Raw genomic sequence first — 17,289 nt, forward strand, 5'->3', positions numbered from 1 at the left:
TTGCTGCTACTTCAATCACGAAACTGATCAATGATCAGCTGATCGTCTCTCTTCATTGTTTTTGGCCCACTTTGCACCAGAAAGAGGAAACCAGCGGCTGAACAACAGCAGCACGTTTAAGCTTGATCAGCTGTTGTTAGAATTTATTTAATATTACTTTCTACTCCAGGATCTTTTTCTATGTAGCTGATGGCTGGTAACTGTAAAGTGAGCTTGTTAGTCCCCATAGGGAAATAGTTCCTCTGCATTTAACCCATTCACCCAGTGAAGCAGTGGGCAGCCACCAGTGCAGCGCCCGGGGAGCAGTGTGTAGGGACGGTACCTTGCGCAGGGGCGGATCTAGCAAAGTTTAGCCAGGGGGGCCGATAGGGCATGAACAGGGAAAAGGGGGCACAAAGACATACTTTTCTTTCTTTTTCTCATTTAAAATGTCGAGCTTTTAATAAATAATTATCTGAATCTTACACCCAAAGTTTTAATCTGATGTAAAATGTATAGAAGTCCATTACTGTATATAGTAACTGTTAAGTCTAATATACCCTAGTAAGCTATAGTACTTTTTCCATCTGTGCAGTTCTGTAGAAGAAAGATGTTGAATCTATTTAATTATTCTTGAAAAATAAATTATTTCTGTGCATTTTTTTTTCACACTGCATCAAATTAAAGTTGATTACGTCGATTAAGCATCATGAGGTGGGGGGTGGTTCCCTGTTTTTTTTTTGTTTGTTTTTTTGCTGGGAGTTTAGAGCCCTATTGGTTAGGTTGCTTACTCTTTAAAATACCAGAATAGGGAGGATGGAGCAGGTTTAAGTTTATTAGATTGATCAGTTTTGCTGAACTATAAAATATTTTGGGTGCAGTGTATTTTTTGCATACAGGTCTAACAGAATAGCTTTAGTGGGTTTTTTTTTAACTTGAGTTTGAACTTATACAAAATGCAGCAAGATATAAAAAAAATAAACAGTTTTATTGATTAAAAAACACTATATCGCATTCATATTGGTATCGGCAGATATCCAAATTTATGATATCAGTATCGGTATCAGACATAAAAAAGTGGTATCGTGCCATCTCTATATATAATGTATTTAATGTTTTTATGGGGGAAATAAGTACATGTAATATTTAAATATTTTCCCCATTTCATGGTTGTCCATTTAACCTAATGTTTTTGAGTGGATGCAGTGACTGAAACAGATACAGTGACCTGTGACTCAAGGACAGCGTACGGCCTTCCTACCAGTGACTTTATGAAGTAATGAAAAACTGTGTGACTGAAGATGTGTGGATCATCACACTTACACTGCACCATGCTTTTTCAAATCTCCGACACGAGAAGCTGTGATTACTTACCTCATTTACTTCATCAGCACTTAATTTTGAATAAATGTGTTGCAATGTTAAAATGTGTACTGTGTGTGATGGCTTTACCATGTTTTCCTGCGTAGCTGCGGTTGAAGCCTTGTTTGTTGATCAGATGGATGGAGGTGTGAGTGGTGCCGTGAAACAGAAGCAGTTCATTGTTTGTGTGTTTATTCTTCACCTCCATTTGTTTCTTCATGATCTGGTAGTTCTGCCACAGTGACGGATTTTGGACTCGTTCGATCTGCCGACGTAATCCAAACACATCATGTTGGTGATTTTCATTGAAGTACAATAACTGTCCTTCTTACCTCTGTGTCTGCTCTCTAATGATTGTTGACAAAGTATTTATAATTTATTCAACATTCAAATTCTGCTGGCTTGAAATGATCCAAGGTGGCAAAGTCAAGACTTCAAACTGGGAATGGGTGATGTCACATGTTTAGGTCCAACACTACAGTTTATGCCAAACCAACTGAAGTTAAAGCTGAGACTTGGGAACTAATTTACTCTCCTTTTGTTTTCAATTATATAAAAAATATAGAATACTTCTGTGTACATCATACAGCCTGGTCCGTGTATTTATGACTGAACATACACTGATGATGTTGAGGTTGAGTCCGGTCTTCGTCAGTTCTTTCTCCACATCGTTGTATTCATTAGATGCTGGAGCCACAGCAAACAACTTCAGCAGGTCGTCCTTCATGTCCTCCCAACATGAAGGCAAAGGCAGAGCGCTGGTACCTGAAACAGCTATTATAAGTGTTCAAACTATTTAATTCCACATAAACATTGTATATGTGCAACAGGCTCTGCCTGCAGTTTCATTGGAAAATATTAAAACAACACCGTGGGACTGTGCTCATTAGTTTGTTTTATAAGCTACAGCTATTCAGCTCAGTTTTCCTGTTCATTATAACATTTTAAGCAAGAATTCAATTTAAAAACTCACCATTGAAACTTTTCAGCCTTTTCTTGGTCTAAATAGCATTGAAAATTATTATATTGTTTATAAAATGATTAACTAAAGCTGTTTTAATTATTCTAATATATACACAATGTGACTGTGCTCATAACGAGTTGGCGGTTGGTGTTTTGAAGGTCATAAGCTTCATCCAGCATGATAACTGGGCTGAAATATTGCAGGATGACGTAGAGCAAAGCTGCATGCTTAGGCATACACATGATAAGGGTTAGAAATAGACTGGGTCAGGGAGCCCGAACAAGATGTTGTGAATGGAGCCTTAGAATCTCTTCAGCCTATGGTTTGGTTTGATGGAAAACGTTGGACACATTGTTCTGTGTTCTTCCAGCAGGTTAAATGAGGACTACGTGCACATTACTGACTCACCTTTCAGGTCTTTTCGATGGAGCTCCACGTCATTACGTCCGTTTGCTGAAACTGCTTTTTCACGCGCTGGGTCGGCGGTGTACGCGTCATTGTTGATCTTGATCTTTGCTTTTTGTTTGGTCTTGAAAGCTTCCTCGAGGGTGAGGTTGGTGTTCAAGTCAAAGGCCACCATTGACTCATTATGGTCCTTAAATTGCCATTCCACCAGTTCACTCATCTCCAAGGCCTTTTTCATCAAGGCCTCCGCCCGCTCCACCTTACGGATGATGTCCCTGATGGTCATCAAATAAAAAGGTAAAGCAATACTTTAACATGTAACATGTTAAACCTAAGAATTAATCAGTGTTGGGACTAACGCGTTATTAAGTAACGCGTTACAGTAACTACGTTATTATTGTGGTAACGAGCACGGTAACTAGTTATTATGCCAAAACCAGGAACGCGTTATTCGTTACTGGGATTTAGATAGGCTCGTTATTCGTTACTTCGTGTGGTGGCTATCGCGGAGCTTCCACAGATTCAATAACATTAGCAAGTGGTGGAAGCCAGCAGGTGGATGAAGGAAAAGGAAGGCAAGAGGAGAGACCTGAAGCGGCCGCCCGCCCGAGTGTCAGGTGAACTGAACTTCAGGTAAGAAGTTATAACCTGCAGTCCATCTGGGTCAGATATGAACCAAGTTTAGGTGAAGTTTATTTTCGTTATGCTGACTTTTTCGTACTGCGTGCTAGCTAGCATGACGGAGTTTCTATACAGCTGGGTGGTGCTATGTTACTGATGTTGAACTTTATTTTATTCATAAGTTATTAGAGTTGCCAACCGTCCCGTCTCGTATTCAGAGAAAATATTACGCGTTTCATTTTGAGGTGAAAAGGAACAGTTTGTCCCGGACTTCAGCTACAATGGAAAAGACACAAAGCTGGATTTATTCTGTCTTTACGTTGCACAGCTGCCTCTTCTTCTCTCATCCTCTCACCCCCCCCCCCTCTCCTGTTTCTACTTCAATCCTGAAACTGATCAATGATCAGCTGATTGGCTTTTCTCTCTTGTTTATTTATCGCCCACTTTGCGTCAGAAAGAAGAAACCAGCAGATGTCGCGCTAAACAACAGCAGCACGTTTGATCAGCTGTTGTTAGAATTTATTTAATATTACTTTCTAGTATCAGCTGATGTTTGCTGGAGCCACAGCTGTAAAGCTGCTGGTCATGATGTCGGTTTGGATATGTGGTGAGAGGGAAACATGAAGATGAAACCAGGAGATGTGATGATTCATCATCAGAGCTGTGATGGAGAAACAGGTTTACCTTTTAGGTGACATGAATGAGTTGAAGTTATGAACTGTTTCTGAGAGACAAATAACACCAGGATCCTTTTTTATGTAGCTGACAGCTGGTAACTGTGCAGGGGCGGGTCTAGCAAAGTGTTGCCAGGGGGCAGGTAGGGCATTAACAGGGAGAGGGGGGCACAAGGAAATACTTTTCTTTTTTATTCTCATTTAAAACGTCTCGCTTTTAAAAAAATAATTATCTGAGTCTTACAACAAACGATTGATAGATTGATACATATATACCATCAGAACAGTGAACATCACTGTCACAGCAGTGTTTATTTTCATTCAAAGGCTTTATGATTTTTCCTATAATGGCGGCTGGTCTCTAGTCAAAATGCCCGGGCTGATATTTTGTCCCAGTCCAGCCCTGTATGCAGCTCATCTGCAGTCTGGTGTTACCTACATCTTCCTATTCAGAAGGCAGAATATCCGAGTTCTGAGTACAATCGAAAGCACCACGACTGCAGTTTTTGTGTTGGATGTAAAAAGCAGGCTAGAATCATGCGGCGGTCAACGACAGTCCAGGCGTGGGATTTCTCTTGTGGAAATGTGCACATTATTTTTTTCCTTTCTATTGGTAGGTGGCACAGTGCACTTGTGGCAATAAGCAAGCTAGAAGACTGGCAATCTTGCTGGGTATCCAGTTACGGAAGCAACACATTAACAAGAGAATTCTGAGTAAAACCAAAGTTACTTTCCCTAGTAACTCGTTACTCTGAAAGTAACGAGTTACTAGGGAAAGTAACTGAGTTACTTTTGATAAAAGTAGGGAACTAGGGAAAGTAACTGAGTTACTTTTGGTAAAAGTAACTACTAATGTAACTAAGTTACTAATTTAAAGTAACTTACCCAACACTGGAATTAATGCATGTCAATGGTTTATGTGGCTTTCCTGTTTTCTGACCTGATTGTAGACTCAGCAGTGAACACGTCTCTGGTCAGACCCTCCAGGTGGATCTCGGGGTCCTGGTCCTCTGCTCCTTTGTCCAGGCGGATGCTGACCGTCAGTTCTCTCTGCAGAGCCTTCAGCTTTTCCATGTCAGCCTGTGACAGCTGACTAATGCAGGGGTCAGAGATGGTTTTCTGTGCCTGCTCAGTCCGAATCTGCTCAATAATCCTCTTCTTGGCCTGACTTGCTGCCTGCAGCATCAGACAAATGTATGTTAATAACAGAGATTTAAAGACAATAATTTTATTTTTATTCTACTGAGTGTACTGAAATTATATCTTCTTGACAACAAGACCAGCAGTTACTTCAACATGGTGTCTCTGAATATAGTATTGGTTGTTCAGAGACAAGCAAAGATTTTGGCTTTCATCAGAATCAGAATACTTTATTGATACCTAGGGGAAATTATCTTTATACATGATCTATATTTACGATGGTAATGAACCTCACTGTGATGAAAGACTTGATGAAGCTGAACTCTGAAGGAACTGTGGATTCATTCTCTAACAATGTTTTCTGAACTTTCGACCAAACAAGGAAATCTGTTTCTCTGCTGCTTTGTTATTTATGCTAAACTAGCCTCGAGCTCTGCATTACACATGTAGGAAGATCTGAGATCAATATTATTAACAGGAAGTGACTGTGTGTAATAATATATTTATACATGACTTCTGTAGGTTTGTAACTGCTCTGTTGTCTCATTTTAACTGATAAAGAGAATATTTAAAGAAAGGGTTCATTGTAAAATGCACCGACTTCTGTCTAGAAACCAAAACCAAGGAAAATCATAAAGTGAATGAATTTGTACCTTGTGGTTATCGGCACACAGCTGAAGCACTATGGGCTCAAACTCCTCCCTCTTCAAGACCAAGTCAGAAGCACTGATTTTTTCTGCTCAGAGCCCAAAAAACAAAGTTAGAGTATGAAATGGCTCAAAATTACACTGTGTTGTATTATAGCAAAGACGTTTTGTGGTCAGATCGGATGTTACGTGGATTAACAAGGTTTGTGTCAGGTGTTAAGAAACCAGAACACTGATGAGAAGGCAGAAGTGGGCAAGGGATGAGAACAGCACCCTTGAAGAGCATGTGGGACATGTGGAACCTTTGATACCCAACATCCAGCCTGATGGCAAAATAACTAGTAGCTCAGTGTTCCAACAAGGAACCAGGCGAGATGTCTTCCCCCCCACATGAGATTGAGTACCAAGTGTAAATTCCGGTTCTTTGGATTCTTAGGGCCAAGAAAGACACGGCTCAAAAGTGGTCTTTTTACTTTAAAAATTTATCTTTATTTTACATATCCGGATATGGAGACCTTAGCACACAGCACACAACCAAAGGTCTGAAGCACAAACGGAAGCCTAGGTATTTATATACTTGCTCTCTAGTGTGCATCAAACAGCCTAGTTGGTTTCACTTTCACTTCATTCTAGCTGCAAAAGCATGCAGTTTCCTGTCAGCAACAGACTGGAGAGATGTAATTGGACTTTAACAAACAGAGAGAAGGTAATCAGAACTGAGGGGATTGTACTGGCAGCAGGCACCACTGAAAAATTTAGAGACAGCTACAAGTACCTGGGAATCCCACAGGCAAGTGGGAACCATGAGGAGGCTGCTAGGAAAGTCACAACTAGGGATGGGTACCGGTACCGGTTCTGACATAAACGGTAGTAACCAGTCCGAAAAGCAGCGCACATTTCGGTGCTTTATTTCGGTGCTTTTTTTTCCTGAGATGTGATACACTTTGGATTCTAGCCAATCATTTTATGTTTCCGAGGATAGTAGGCGGGCCCAGGTACGTACGTTCTTTTAGAGCAGAGATACAGATTAAAAATGCCCAAGGCGAAGCGGTCAAAGTCTGGCTGTACTTCACAGCAAAAGATGCAAACTCAGCAGCAACAAGTGCTTTAAGCTGATACTGTGATACTGTGCAAAGGAGGTAACACCTCAAATCCGATGAAACACCTGGCGACGCATAGCGTTTTTTTAAAAGCCGAAAAATGCGCCGTATTTGATAGCTTGCTGCGAGACCTCACACCGAGCACATCTACTGCGGGTGTGGTGCCTGTTATCGGACCCGGAGTTAGCAACATCCCCCAAAAACCCGAAGAGGAGAGTCCTGGCCCCTAGCCCTGCCAGTGTAGCAGAAATGATGAGGATGATGATGCAGCAGCAGCCGTTCTTCTCTGCGTGAGTAGCTTAATGTTGTTCGTGTGTAATTTACGTTGAGTAGGCTAACCACGTTATTACATTAATGCAGGTAAGGTGAACTAGCAAACACCGTCGTAGTTACATGCGGCTGTCTTCTTGTTTGATGGCAGATACTCCCTTCACCCTGGCCAAAAAGGCTGAAATGACCAAAGAAAAAGTGGAAAACAGCTAAACATGAGAGGTTTTTGGACAAAGTTGGTGTTTTTTCCATTGTTTAAGCACTGCTTCCAGCCAAGAGTGATACCATATATGCCCTATAGCTGCAGAAAAGGCTAACATTGTTAGCTTTATGAAACCTTTAAGAAAATAAAGCTGTTTGCTACAGTTTTTAACCTCTTAGGACCTGGAGTCCACATATGTGGACATCACATTTTGGGTTATTTTGACCAAAATACTTAATTTTGCTCTACAAGGGCCTGATATCCAGTTACGAGGACATTATACTGCTACTGTTCTATCAAAATTTTAAATGAATATCCTCATATGTGGCTCTCATTTTTCTTAGAAACAAAAATCAGGTATAAAAAAAACCCCAATCTGGTAATTCTTTGTTTTTATACAGCAAATTCAAAAGTGTTAAATTTTTTGGTGTTAATAGTCTCCTTGCAAAAGTAGAGTTAATTTTACTCTAAGCAGAGTCACATTCTTTTAATGTAACTCTGAGGTGTAAAATGATAGTAGTTAAAATCGAGTGTTAAAAATGAGTGTTTCTCTGTCAAATCTGGAGGTGTTACAATGGAAACATTAACTCTTGACCTCTTAACTCTGAACTCCTAGAGGGGCTATGACACCAACAAAGTAAATTCACAGACTCCGCCCCCAGCACGGCTCCAATCGAAGCTGAAGTGAAGCCGTTTCGGAACATTTTGCTCTACATATTTGAGTTGTTTGCCATGCTTGGTAAGTCATTTTTTCAAAGATTGTTTAAATTATTATCATGAACTTTTACTTCTGTGGCTCTTTGGAGTTGAGACGAAGCTGTGTGAAAGGCATTAGCCATGTTGCTCGCTGATAGCATAATATTCTGTTTTAGCTAGCTGAAAGGTATTGTTTGCGGCAAATACCACAGCCTTGAAAAAAAGCTTGCATGTGAATTTTCAGTCAAACTTTTGGTCAAATACACCTAAAACAATGTGTAGAATGTGAAATGTTGGTATAATGGTGCTACTTGAAGCCTGAAAACGATCGCCCATAAAAAAAAACGAGCAAACAGCAGTAGCTGACGTCCTGACTGGATTCTACGTTAGCATAGATCCCTCCAGAGTTTTGTGCACACGGTTTAGGTAAAAATGAAAAAGGTTGAGGTTTTACATTTAGTTCAGTATTACCTGTTGCCTGTGTCCTTGGCTTTTGGGAAAATACTTTACACAAGTAATGGCTCAAAGAGGATTCCTTTTTTTTTTTACTGTGCTGCAATTGTTTACTGGATTATTTGTGCCATTAATTAGTGTCAACTAATTTTTATTCAATCTCCACACAGGATATGCTTGTGAAGATGGAATATGGGGGAGAGCAGAAGTGCGTTGAAGTTCCACAAAGGGATGAATGAAGGACATGCATATTGTATTGAAGAAATAAGTGATGAGATGCTGTTATTTGCATTTACCATGTCAGACCTTTTGATAAACAAAATTCTAATGAAAGTGAGAACATGTACACTGTTACATCTTTCAGAAAATGTTTTGAAATTGTGGTGCACAGTTCAGAATAAATGTTTTTCAAAAACCATTGCATCTTTTTAGTAAATGTTTATTTCCAAAAGAAATTTCTAGAAGTTCAGGACAGTAAAATTCCTGCTTTTTAGAATGAATTAGAAGATAACTCTTAAGTAGTTAAACTAAAATACTCTTTGAGAGTTAATATATAAACTCTTAACACTAAGTGTTAAATTATCAACTCCAGACAGATTTGGTGTTTAACACTAAATCAGAGTTAACGTACCAACTCTCCAAAAAGAGTTAAATTAACACTCTCTGGTGTGGACCCATATAGACACTTTAATAGTGTTGAAATCAAATCCGACAGTGTTAATTTGGACATGCTGGATTTGCTGTGTGCATTTATCGGGACCCAATATGCCCAAATATCAAAGAGAAATTTAAAATGCATGCTGTGGAAGAGAATGGGTCTTAAACCAATTTCTCTTCTTAGTTCCAATCAACTAACCGTGATGTTAAAAGGTGGTAAAGATGTAGCAGCTTTACCACCTTTGGTTTGGACTGTTTTTTTTTTATTTGTTCCGTCAAAAAGAGAAAAAAACATTACATTGTGATACCTTCAGTTTTGTCAACAACAGTCTTCTCCTCCACCACCTCTCCTTGTCTCTTTTCCATTCTCGTGTGAAACTCTGTCAACATGGTTGTCTGGAAGATCAGGATCCTCACACTCTGAACAAAACTCGGCTGTTTCTTCTCCACAAACTCCATCACTGCATCAACCATGGCATCAGCCACTGTTGAAGGGCTGACCCCTCCCTGACCTGACAGGCAGAAACAGAGCAAACATTCAAGATTCAGCTTAATTCAATTTTATTTATATACCATCAAATCACAACAACAGTCAGGGATGAGGGGAGGCAGATAGGGCATGTTGAAAGGGAATTTTTCTTTCCACTGTCACCAAGTACTTGCTCATAGGGTATAGTCTGATTTTGGGGGTGTTCTCTGGATTGTTTTAAGGCCTTTACCTTACAATATAAGGCAGCTTGAGGGAACTGTTGTTGTGATTTGGCTCTATATAAAAAAACTGAATAAATGAATGAATGAAAAATGAATTAAAAAAAGATGTTAATCTCAATACATGTTTCTTAAAAACATCATATGTGGAGTGTTAGATGTGCAGTGTTCAAGGCTGTAACAACCAGTGTTGGTCAAGTTACTTGAAAAAAGTAATCAGTAACTAATTACTGATTACTCCCCCAAAAAAGTAATCCCGTTACTTTACTGATTACTTATTTTCAAAAGTAATTAATTACTTAGTTACTTAGTTACTTAGTTACTTTTTAAAAACACGATTTACAACCTGAAGAGGTGATAAAGTGATAGATCTTTCAGCCCAATTCTACTTTTTCTACATAATCCATCATACAAAATGTAATCAAATGGAAAAGTCTCTTTTTTTAACTTGTTTTATCAGTTTTAATCTTTTAACTTTATGCATCAAGCAAAACATTTAATTATATGCAACATTCTCTGACTGGAAGAAATTAGTTTAACATTTAAACCTATTTTCTACACATTCCAGCACATAAAATAAAATATTTTTTGTGTTTTCACTCACTCTTTCAAACAGATGCAAGTAAAACACAGCAGAAAATAAATAAAGTCAAAGACTCAGCGGTCCTTTTGCTCTATTTTCACCTGTAAAGCAGGAGCAGGGTAGGCGGAGGTTTACCCTGGTGCAGGTGTGCTGCGGTCAGTTGAAGAATCCGCGCGAGTGTCTCTGTGAGTTTCCCATCACGTCGTAGCTACTCGGTGCTTGCTCGGAAGTTTAGGGGTTTTTTTCGCTGTAAAAAGAAGTTTTCTTCCCACGCACGATGGACGCTAATGTTTTTGTCACTTTTTATGGAATCAAACTCAAAGTAAGGTCAGTACTTCCACACTTTAAACGCTGCACGCTCATACTCTCTCCCGCACTCGATATATTATCCATTGTTGATCTGCACACAGCTGCTGTCACCAACGTCGCACTTGCTTACGTCACTGTCATGAGACATTCTCGCAAAAAAATCACGGTTTTAGTAACGCAGTAACGCAGCGTTCCTACGGGAAAGTAACGGTAATCTAATTACTGATTTTGCAATAGTAATCCCTTACTTTACTCGTTACTTGAAAAAAGTAATCAGATTACAGTAACGCGTTACAAGTAACGCGTTACTGCCCATCTCTGGTAACAACTGATTTATTAATTTGGTTAATGTCTCATTTAAGACACACATGCTGGTCAAGGAAGCCTGAAGGATGTAGCAGAGGTGGTGACCACTCGCTGGGATTGTATTCGTAGCACAGTTAGCTGATTTAGCCACATACTGGTATAATCTAAGATCACACAGACGCTGCAGAAGGAAGCTGGTTAGTTAGTGTGTCTTGGCTTTGTATGTGACGCAGTCTCTGTTCTGACTTTAGCTTTGTAAGAGTGGTGTGAAGTAAGGATACTTCACATTGCTGCTCATTGAATCAATGAATTGCATAAATAGTTTGTACAGACCTGTTCCCAGGGCTGGGAAGGCGACAGAGCTGAACTTGTTCTCCTCACAGACCTTCAGCACTGAGTAAACCGTGTTTTTAATGCTTGCAGGGTCGTTCTGGCCGACGACGTGGACGATGTTCCTGCTGGGCAGCTGCCCGGCTGATGTCAGGATCATTGCAGGAGGCTGAGCCGTGGAACTCACTGCAGAGAAGAAACAGCTTTATGAATGTGAAGCATATTGAGTCTAAAAATGAAGTAAAGTGGCTTTGGTTTCATGTACACACCAAGCTGAGCGCACTCCTGCTCAACTGTTACTCCAGCACCGTCTAAGATTGCCTTGGACACTCCTGAGAAGCAATAAGAGGAGAGCAACAGGTCCAGTAGGGAAGTAAGTGAGTAAAATTTTATTTATCTAGCACCTTTCGAGACAAAGATCACAACAACATACTGGAGCATAAAAAAGTCAGACGTCATGTTACACTAGAATGGACATTTTAAAGATATGTTTATTTTCACTGTTAAATAGTTTTACACACACACACACACACACACACACTCAATGCTCACCTGCTTTAAGGCTAAAGTTCTGATTGGACGAGTTCACAATAACATCAGTGGACTCTTTGGTGATGTCACCTGATGACACCTCAAGGGTAAGTTGACCGATCTGCTTCTGGTACACACCGAGGGAGGGGGGCAAGACTGGGAGAGAGGAGGCTGACACACACGTATTCACACATTTAAGTTTTCACACCAATTTAAAATCAACAGTTATCCTAACACGTGCAGCCTGTGGGAGGAAGGTGGAATACCCGAGTGAAGATTTGAACCCAAGGCCTCCTCCACTATGTTGCCTCTTACAGGTTTATTTCTTAAATTATGTTAAATTTGTTGAGGCAAGAATTGTTGATAACTGTCCACCCAGTACAATTCACATGACGTGATAATCAACAAAACTGTTTCCCTTCTTCTGTTGCATAACACCTGCTTATAGGTGAGAGTTTCTAAATAACCTGTGAACATCAGGTTAAAAAGGGATTCTGCTCTTTGTAGCTCTGATGGTTCTTACCTGAGGAGTGCTGTGATTGGTCGACAGCCTGTTGAGCTGGTACCTCATTAAAACCACGTGCTTCATGTTGGACGTTCCTCTGAGCGGTCTGACCGGTGAACTCTCTGGTGAAACACTGATAATATATTTCATGTGTTACGTCCATGCTGGTGATTTTTTGTTTTCTCAGCACTGATGAAGCTGCTGTAACTGCAGCTCAGTGCACTGGAAAGTTTAGAGGAAAAATACAATTTAATGTTTCATCATTTTAAACCTGAAGGTGGTTTTAATTACATTTTATGGAGGAGGATAATAGGATGTCTGTGTTACTCTGTGCTTTCACTCACTAACAGGGTGGGTTTGCTCGTCTCTAGTGGTCACTGTCAGAACATGATAAGCACTTAAACACTCTCAGCTCCTATCAGAGTCACAAACTCACATCCACGGTTTGGCTGTCACTGGGGTGAACGACGATGACCACCTCTCTCAGACAGCGAGGGTTTCTGCTGCTGCTGTACGAGCGGATCTCTCTCAGCAGGAGTTTGGACACCAGGGCTCTGGGGAAGCTCAGGTGTCCTGTCCCGATGGCTGGGAAGGACAACGATGCCATCTGACGTTTCTCAGCCTCCTCCAGACAGTATCTGACGATGGACGTTAACTCCTGACAAACAGAGATAAGACAAAGTGAAGCTGGACTTCAGTGACTGGGTTACAAAGAGCATGGTGCATGAACTCTCAGGAACAACAGTGTCCTTTTCATTGGAAGTTACTTAAATGATCAAATGCATTTCCTGGTGTTTCAGACATTTCAGACAGAATATGTGATATATTAATGCAAATTGGTTACTTGTCATTTAATCTTTAAAGATTTTACAAACAATTCCATGAACATGACCCCTACACTGTGAATCCCCAATAAAAACTGTTTTTATGCATCAGAGGTCATTTTTCTGCACAGTTTCACAGCTCACATAAAAATGTGGGTAAGTGACATTTTCAATGTAGGTCAAATATTTGTAGTTTATTTATTTTTATTTAGAACTGATGTCTACATCTGCATCTAAAACTTCCTAATTAAAGAGTTGCAGGTGCAGTTGTGATTTGAGACCATTGTATATCTTTTTAACATACACGACTCTCAATTCTGTCGTTCAGCTTCTCTTTATTCTTTCTGAAGCATTCTGGTTGTTGTCTGTGTCAAGCTATGATATTTTTTCCCCAAAATTCTGGGGGCTCATGGGAATAATACAAAAGTGAAATATTCAATTTAAAAAGTGCTGTCCTTAAATATTGAAGCATATAAAGTGAACCACATGATGACTGTTAGGTTAGATCATCCGTGCGCATTCTTACAGATTCATCCATCTCTGGACCGATGTTAAAGTTAAATAAGAAGCCTCACCTCCTCTGCTTTGCCACCTCCATTGTCCCATGATGGACAAACGGCATGAAAGACTTTCTGGCATGTGAGGTTGTAGCCGTCTGTGACGACGACATTGCCGGATGGCAACTTGGACCCTGTGGCTGCAGAGTAGATGGCGTCCTGCAGGCTGCTCCCAGCCGCTGACAGGATGGCTTTGGACACAGCGCCCTGGTTCAGGTTCATGTCCTCTGAGATGGTGTTGACAATGGCATCAGTCTGTGGAACAAAGGTTAAATCACAAAAACTTTCATTTTAAGTAAAAATAGTTCAGAAATTTTTCTTTAAAAAGGCATAGGCACTAAATGACTGCAGATAACACTGCACTACAGTGAATACAAAAGCTGTGCTGCATAAAAACATTGTCATTTAAATTCTTGATTATATGACTAGATACGTGTTGTCAGCCAGTGCATCTTTGTTTTCATTGCTATGGCTCATTGACTATATTTCCTAGTGACGTTAGCCTTCTGATATTTTCAATATGGTTCATTTGATGAAGATAATTTTAGGGTATTATCTTAGGCAAGCTGGCCTGTTAACTGTGAGTTTTCTACTTTTTTAAAACAGTTTATTAGTTTAATGTATCATTAAAAATCTATGCCAAAAGTTGATTCTGTTCATCTGGATGTTTTCAGGTGACTGCAGGTTTCCGGCCTTATATACAGTACATCTGCATAATGACTGAAACTAGCACCACTGAATGAACAATGGGCTGGGAGGTCAGTTCCTTGATCATTTATATGCAAATTCTCATGAACATTGATCAACAACCACTGATCAATGGCCATGAGTACCATGGGAAAAGGGAAAGACCATGTCTGAATCGAGGAGGGGGCCTATGGGTATAGCTTTCGCCATCTTACAATGCTGTGATTGCAGCCATTCCCCAACTCTCTGTGAATGGGACTCATGGACCTTGATCAGTGGTCTTTGATCAATGATTGTTATGTTTGCTTCTGTATTGGCTTCCCTTCATTGGCTTCCTGTTAAATCCAGGATTCAAAATCCTGCTCCTCACATACAAGGTCTTAAATAATCAGGCCCCATCTGATCTTAATGACCTTGTAGTACCATATCACCCTATTAGAGCACTTCGCTCTCGCTCTGCAGGCCTACTTGTTGTTCCTAGAGTATTTAAAAGTAGAATAATAATAATAATAATGGATTGGATTTTATATAGCGCTTTTCAAGGCACCCAAAGCGCTTTACAATGCCACTATTCATTCACTCTCACATTCACACACTGGTGGAGGCAGCTACGGTTGTAGCCACAGCTGCCCTGGGGCAGACTGACAGAAGCGCGGCTGCTGTATCGAGGGGCCGATGGCGCGAATGGGAGGCAGAGCCTTCAGTTTTCAGTCCCCTCTTCTATGGAACCAGCTTCCATATAGTTACAGCTGGATCAAGTGACCCTGAATCCTGTTATTAATCTCTGTCTCTCTTCCACAGCATGTCTTTATCCTGTCTTCCTTCTCTCACCCCATCCCAGACCTTCCCAAAGTGTGGGGCCCGCCCCCTAGAGGGGGGCATGGAATGAAAAGGGGGGAAAAAAAACCACTGCTAGCACGGGGCGCCTACAGAAATGCAAAGCAGGAGATGAAGCATCGCTGAATATGTTTCCAAACCAACTTCATTCTAAGCCAAAGACTAGAAAATATGCTGAAGCTAATCTGCCCTTTGGTTTCACCTGCACGAGTGCCGAGGCAGGTCTCCCTGCAGGATTGGTTTTCCCTTCGTCGGGAGCAGCGCTGGGCTCTTCAAACCACGGACAAACAGGATCCCACATTCTTGATTTTTAGTTCACAAACACTTGTGGACGAAACAGCTGCGTTTTCAAAATCACCCGTGTAGGTGTTGACGTAGCGTAAAAGAGTTAGTAGTTTATTTTATTACTACCTGTCATTTATTGCAGATTACTTGTATTTGCTTAATTGTTCACTAAATGTTTGAGGTGTGAAATAAACCGCAATGGAGCAAAATATGGGTGTGTGTGGTTGGAGGATGTGTATGTGCGTGCGCGCGTGCTCGTGGGGGGCATGAGCATTTTTCTTGTAAAACAAAGGGGGGCCCAGCAAAAAAAGTTTGGGAACCACTGCCCCAACCGGTTACAGCAGATGGCCCCGCCCCTCCCTGAGCCTGGTTCTGCCAGAGGTTTCTTCCTGTTAAAAGTTCCTGAATTCCTGAATTGAATTGAATTGAAAATGACTACATTCAGCGACAAAAGGATAAATTGGTTTGACCAAATCCCCATATGATCTCATACGCAAGTATTGTGTATGAAAAAAATTGGCCTGCAACTTAAATTCTGCATTTCTGCAATTCTGATTTCTCCACCTGGGATAGAAAGCCAAGGATATGAAACGAGGATTCTCAGAATTTTCAAAAAATTAAACTGAAATGAGCAAATTTTGAGTCATGTTTGAAACATGTCACACCGCCATGTTAGTCAATTATCAACATAAGCTTTTGAGCAGGAATCACTTGATTTTTGAATGTGTAATAGGTATCATGGTACCAATATGTGTGATGAGCTTGAGTGTCTGTGTTAAGCTCATTTGGCCCTGTAGTGAATGCCGCTATGATGTTCAGTAGAACTGTGCAAAACTAGGAAAGATTGCAAAAAAGAATTAAAAACTATAAAGATATGACACAAAATCTAATAAACCAGTATTAAGATTTTATTCTGGTTTATTTACATATATCATCTAAATCTATACTTTCATGTTAGTTCTAGTCCAAATTTAGCATATAATATGGTTCTTTATATTTATATTGTGGTCTACATGGCACCACAGGTACTCACAGTCTGGTCCTGAATGTTTCCCTTGCACAGAATGATCTTCAGGCCCTTAGCTGTGGTCTGCTCCAACCTACATCCAATGAGATAACAGGACTTTTAATGTCAAGTCAAGTCATCTTTATTTATATAGCACATTTAAAAGACATCAAGTGTCGGCCAAAGTGCTGAACAGAGGGATAATATAATAAAAGAATTAAAATAGAAAGAAAACATTTTTAAAAAAGAATTGTAAGACATGTAAGAGTATATAGCATATAATGTACATGCAAATATGCACATATATATATACAAAACTGTACACATTCACACACAAGCACACATATGTGAACATAACATATATACACATACAACACCATTCAATAAGATAAGAGGCCAAATAGACAGAATAAAAAAGGATATCAAAGAGATCCGAAAGCCTTGGAAAATAAGTAGGTCTTGAGATTCGATTTAAAGACTTCCAAGGATGAAGAGAATTTTATGAAGGGGGGAAGACTATTCCAGAGTCTCGGGGCGGCAATGGAGAAAGCCCTGTCACCTCTAGATTTGAGCTGGGAGCGTGGAACTGGGAGCGATTTGGGTCACGCAAATCGTTATAAAATAATGTCACCAAGAGTATGATAAAATGAA

General features: G+C 40.2%; 1 protein-coding gene and 1 long non-coding RNA gene across 5 annotated transcripts in view; one reads left to right on the forward strand and one right to left on the reverse strand.

Moving 5' to 3' along the window:
* Positions 1-17,289, reverse strand: part of LOC145432246 (protein mono-ADP-ribosyltransferase PARP14-like) — a 60,358-nt gene that overhangs the window by 1,404 nt on the left and 41,665 nt on the right. For 3 of the 4 annotated variants that reach the window (XM_080308947.1, XM_080308945.1, XM_080308944.1), the window contains 13 exons: positions 16,666-16,732; positions 13,842-14,078; positions 12,879-13,100; positions 12,461-12,575; positions 11,959-12,108; positions 11,676-11,738; positions 11,410-11,592; positions 9,479-9,682; positions 5,799-5,881; positions 4,946-5,181; positions 2,714-2,985; positions 1,961-2,115; positions 1,432-1,606 (listed from right to left, as the gene is read on the reverse strand). In XM_080308947.1, coding sequence (XP_080165073.1) covers positions 1,432-1,606; positions 1,961-2,115; positions 2,714-2,985; positions 4,946-5,181; positions 5,799-5,881; positions 9,479-9,682; positions 11,410-11,592; positions 11,676-11,738; positions 11,959-12,108; positions 12,461-12,575; positions 12,879-13,100; positions 13,842-14,078; positions 16,666-16,732 — 2,162 coding nt within the window. The remainder of the gene's footprint in view (positions 1-1,431; positions 1,607-1,960; positions 2,116-2,713; positions 2,986-4,945; positions 5,182-5,798; positions 5,882-9,478; positions 9,683-11,409; positions 11,593-11,675; positions 11,739-11,958; positions 12,109-12,460; positions 12,576-12,878; positions 13,101-13,841; positions 14,079-16,665; positions 16,733-17,289) is intronic. The other variant, XM_080308946.1, reaches the window with a different exon arrangement.
* On the forward strand, positions 7,359-8,931 carry LOC145432249 (uncharacterized). Its single transcript, XR_013912531.1, has 2 exons — positions 7,359-8,103; positions 8,684-8,931. It is a non-coding gene; the product is annotated as an uncharacterized LOC145432249 (long non-coding RNA).

The sequence above is a fragment of the Astatotilapia calliptera genome, chromosome 12 (genome assembly GCF_964374335.1).
Source record: "Astatotilapia calliptera chromosome 12, fAstCal68.1, whole genome shotgun sequence".
NCBI lineage: Eukaryota > Metazoa > Chordata > Actinopteri > Cichliformes > Cichlidae > Astatotilapia > Astatotilapia calliptera.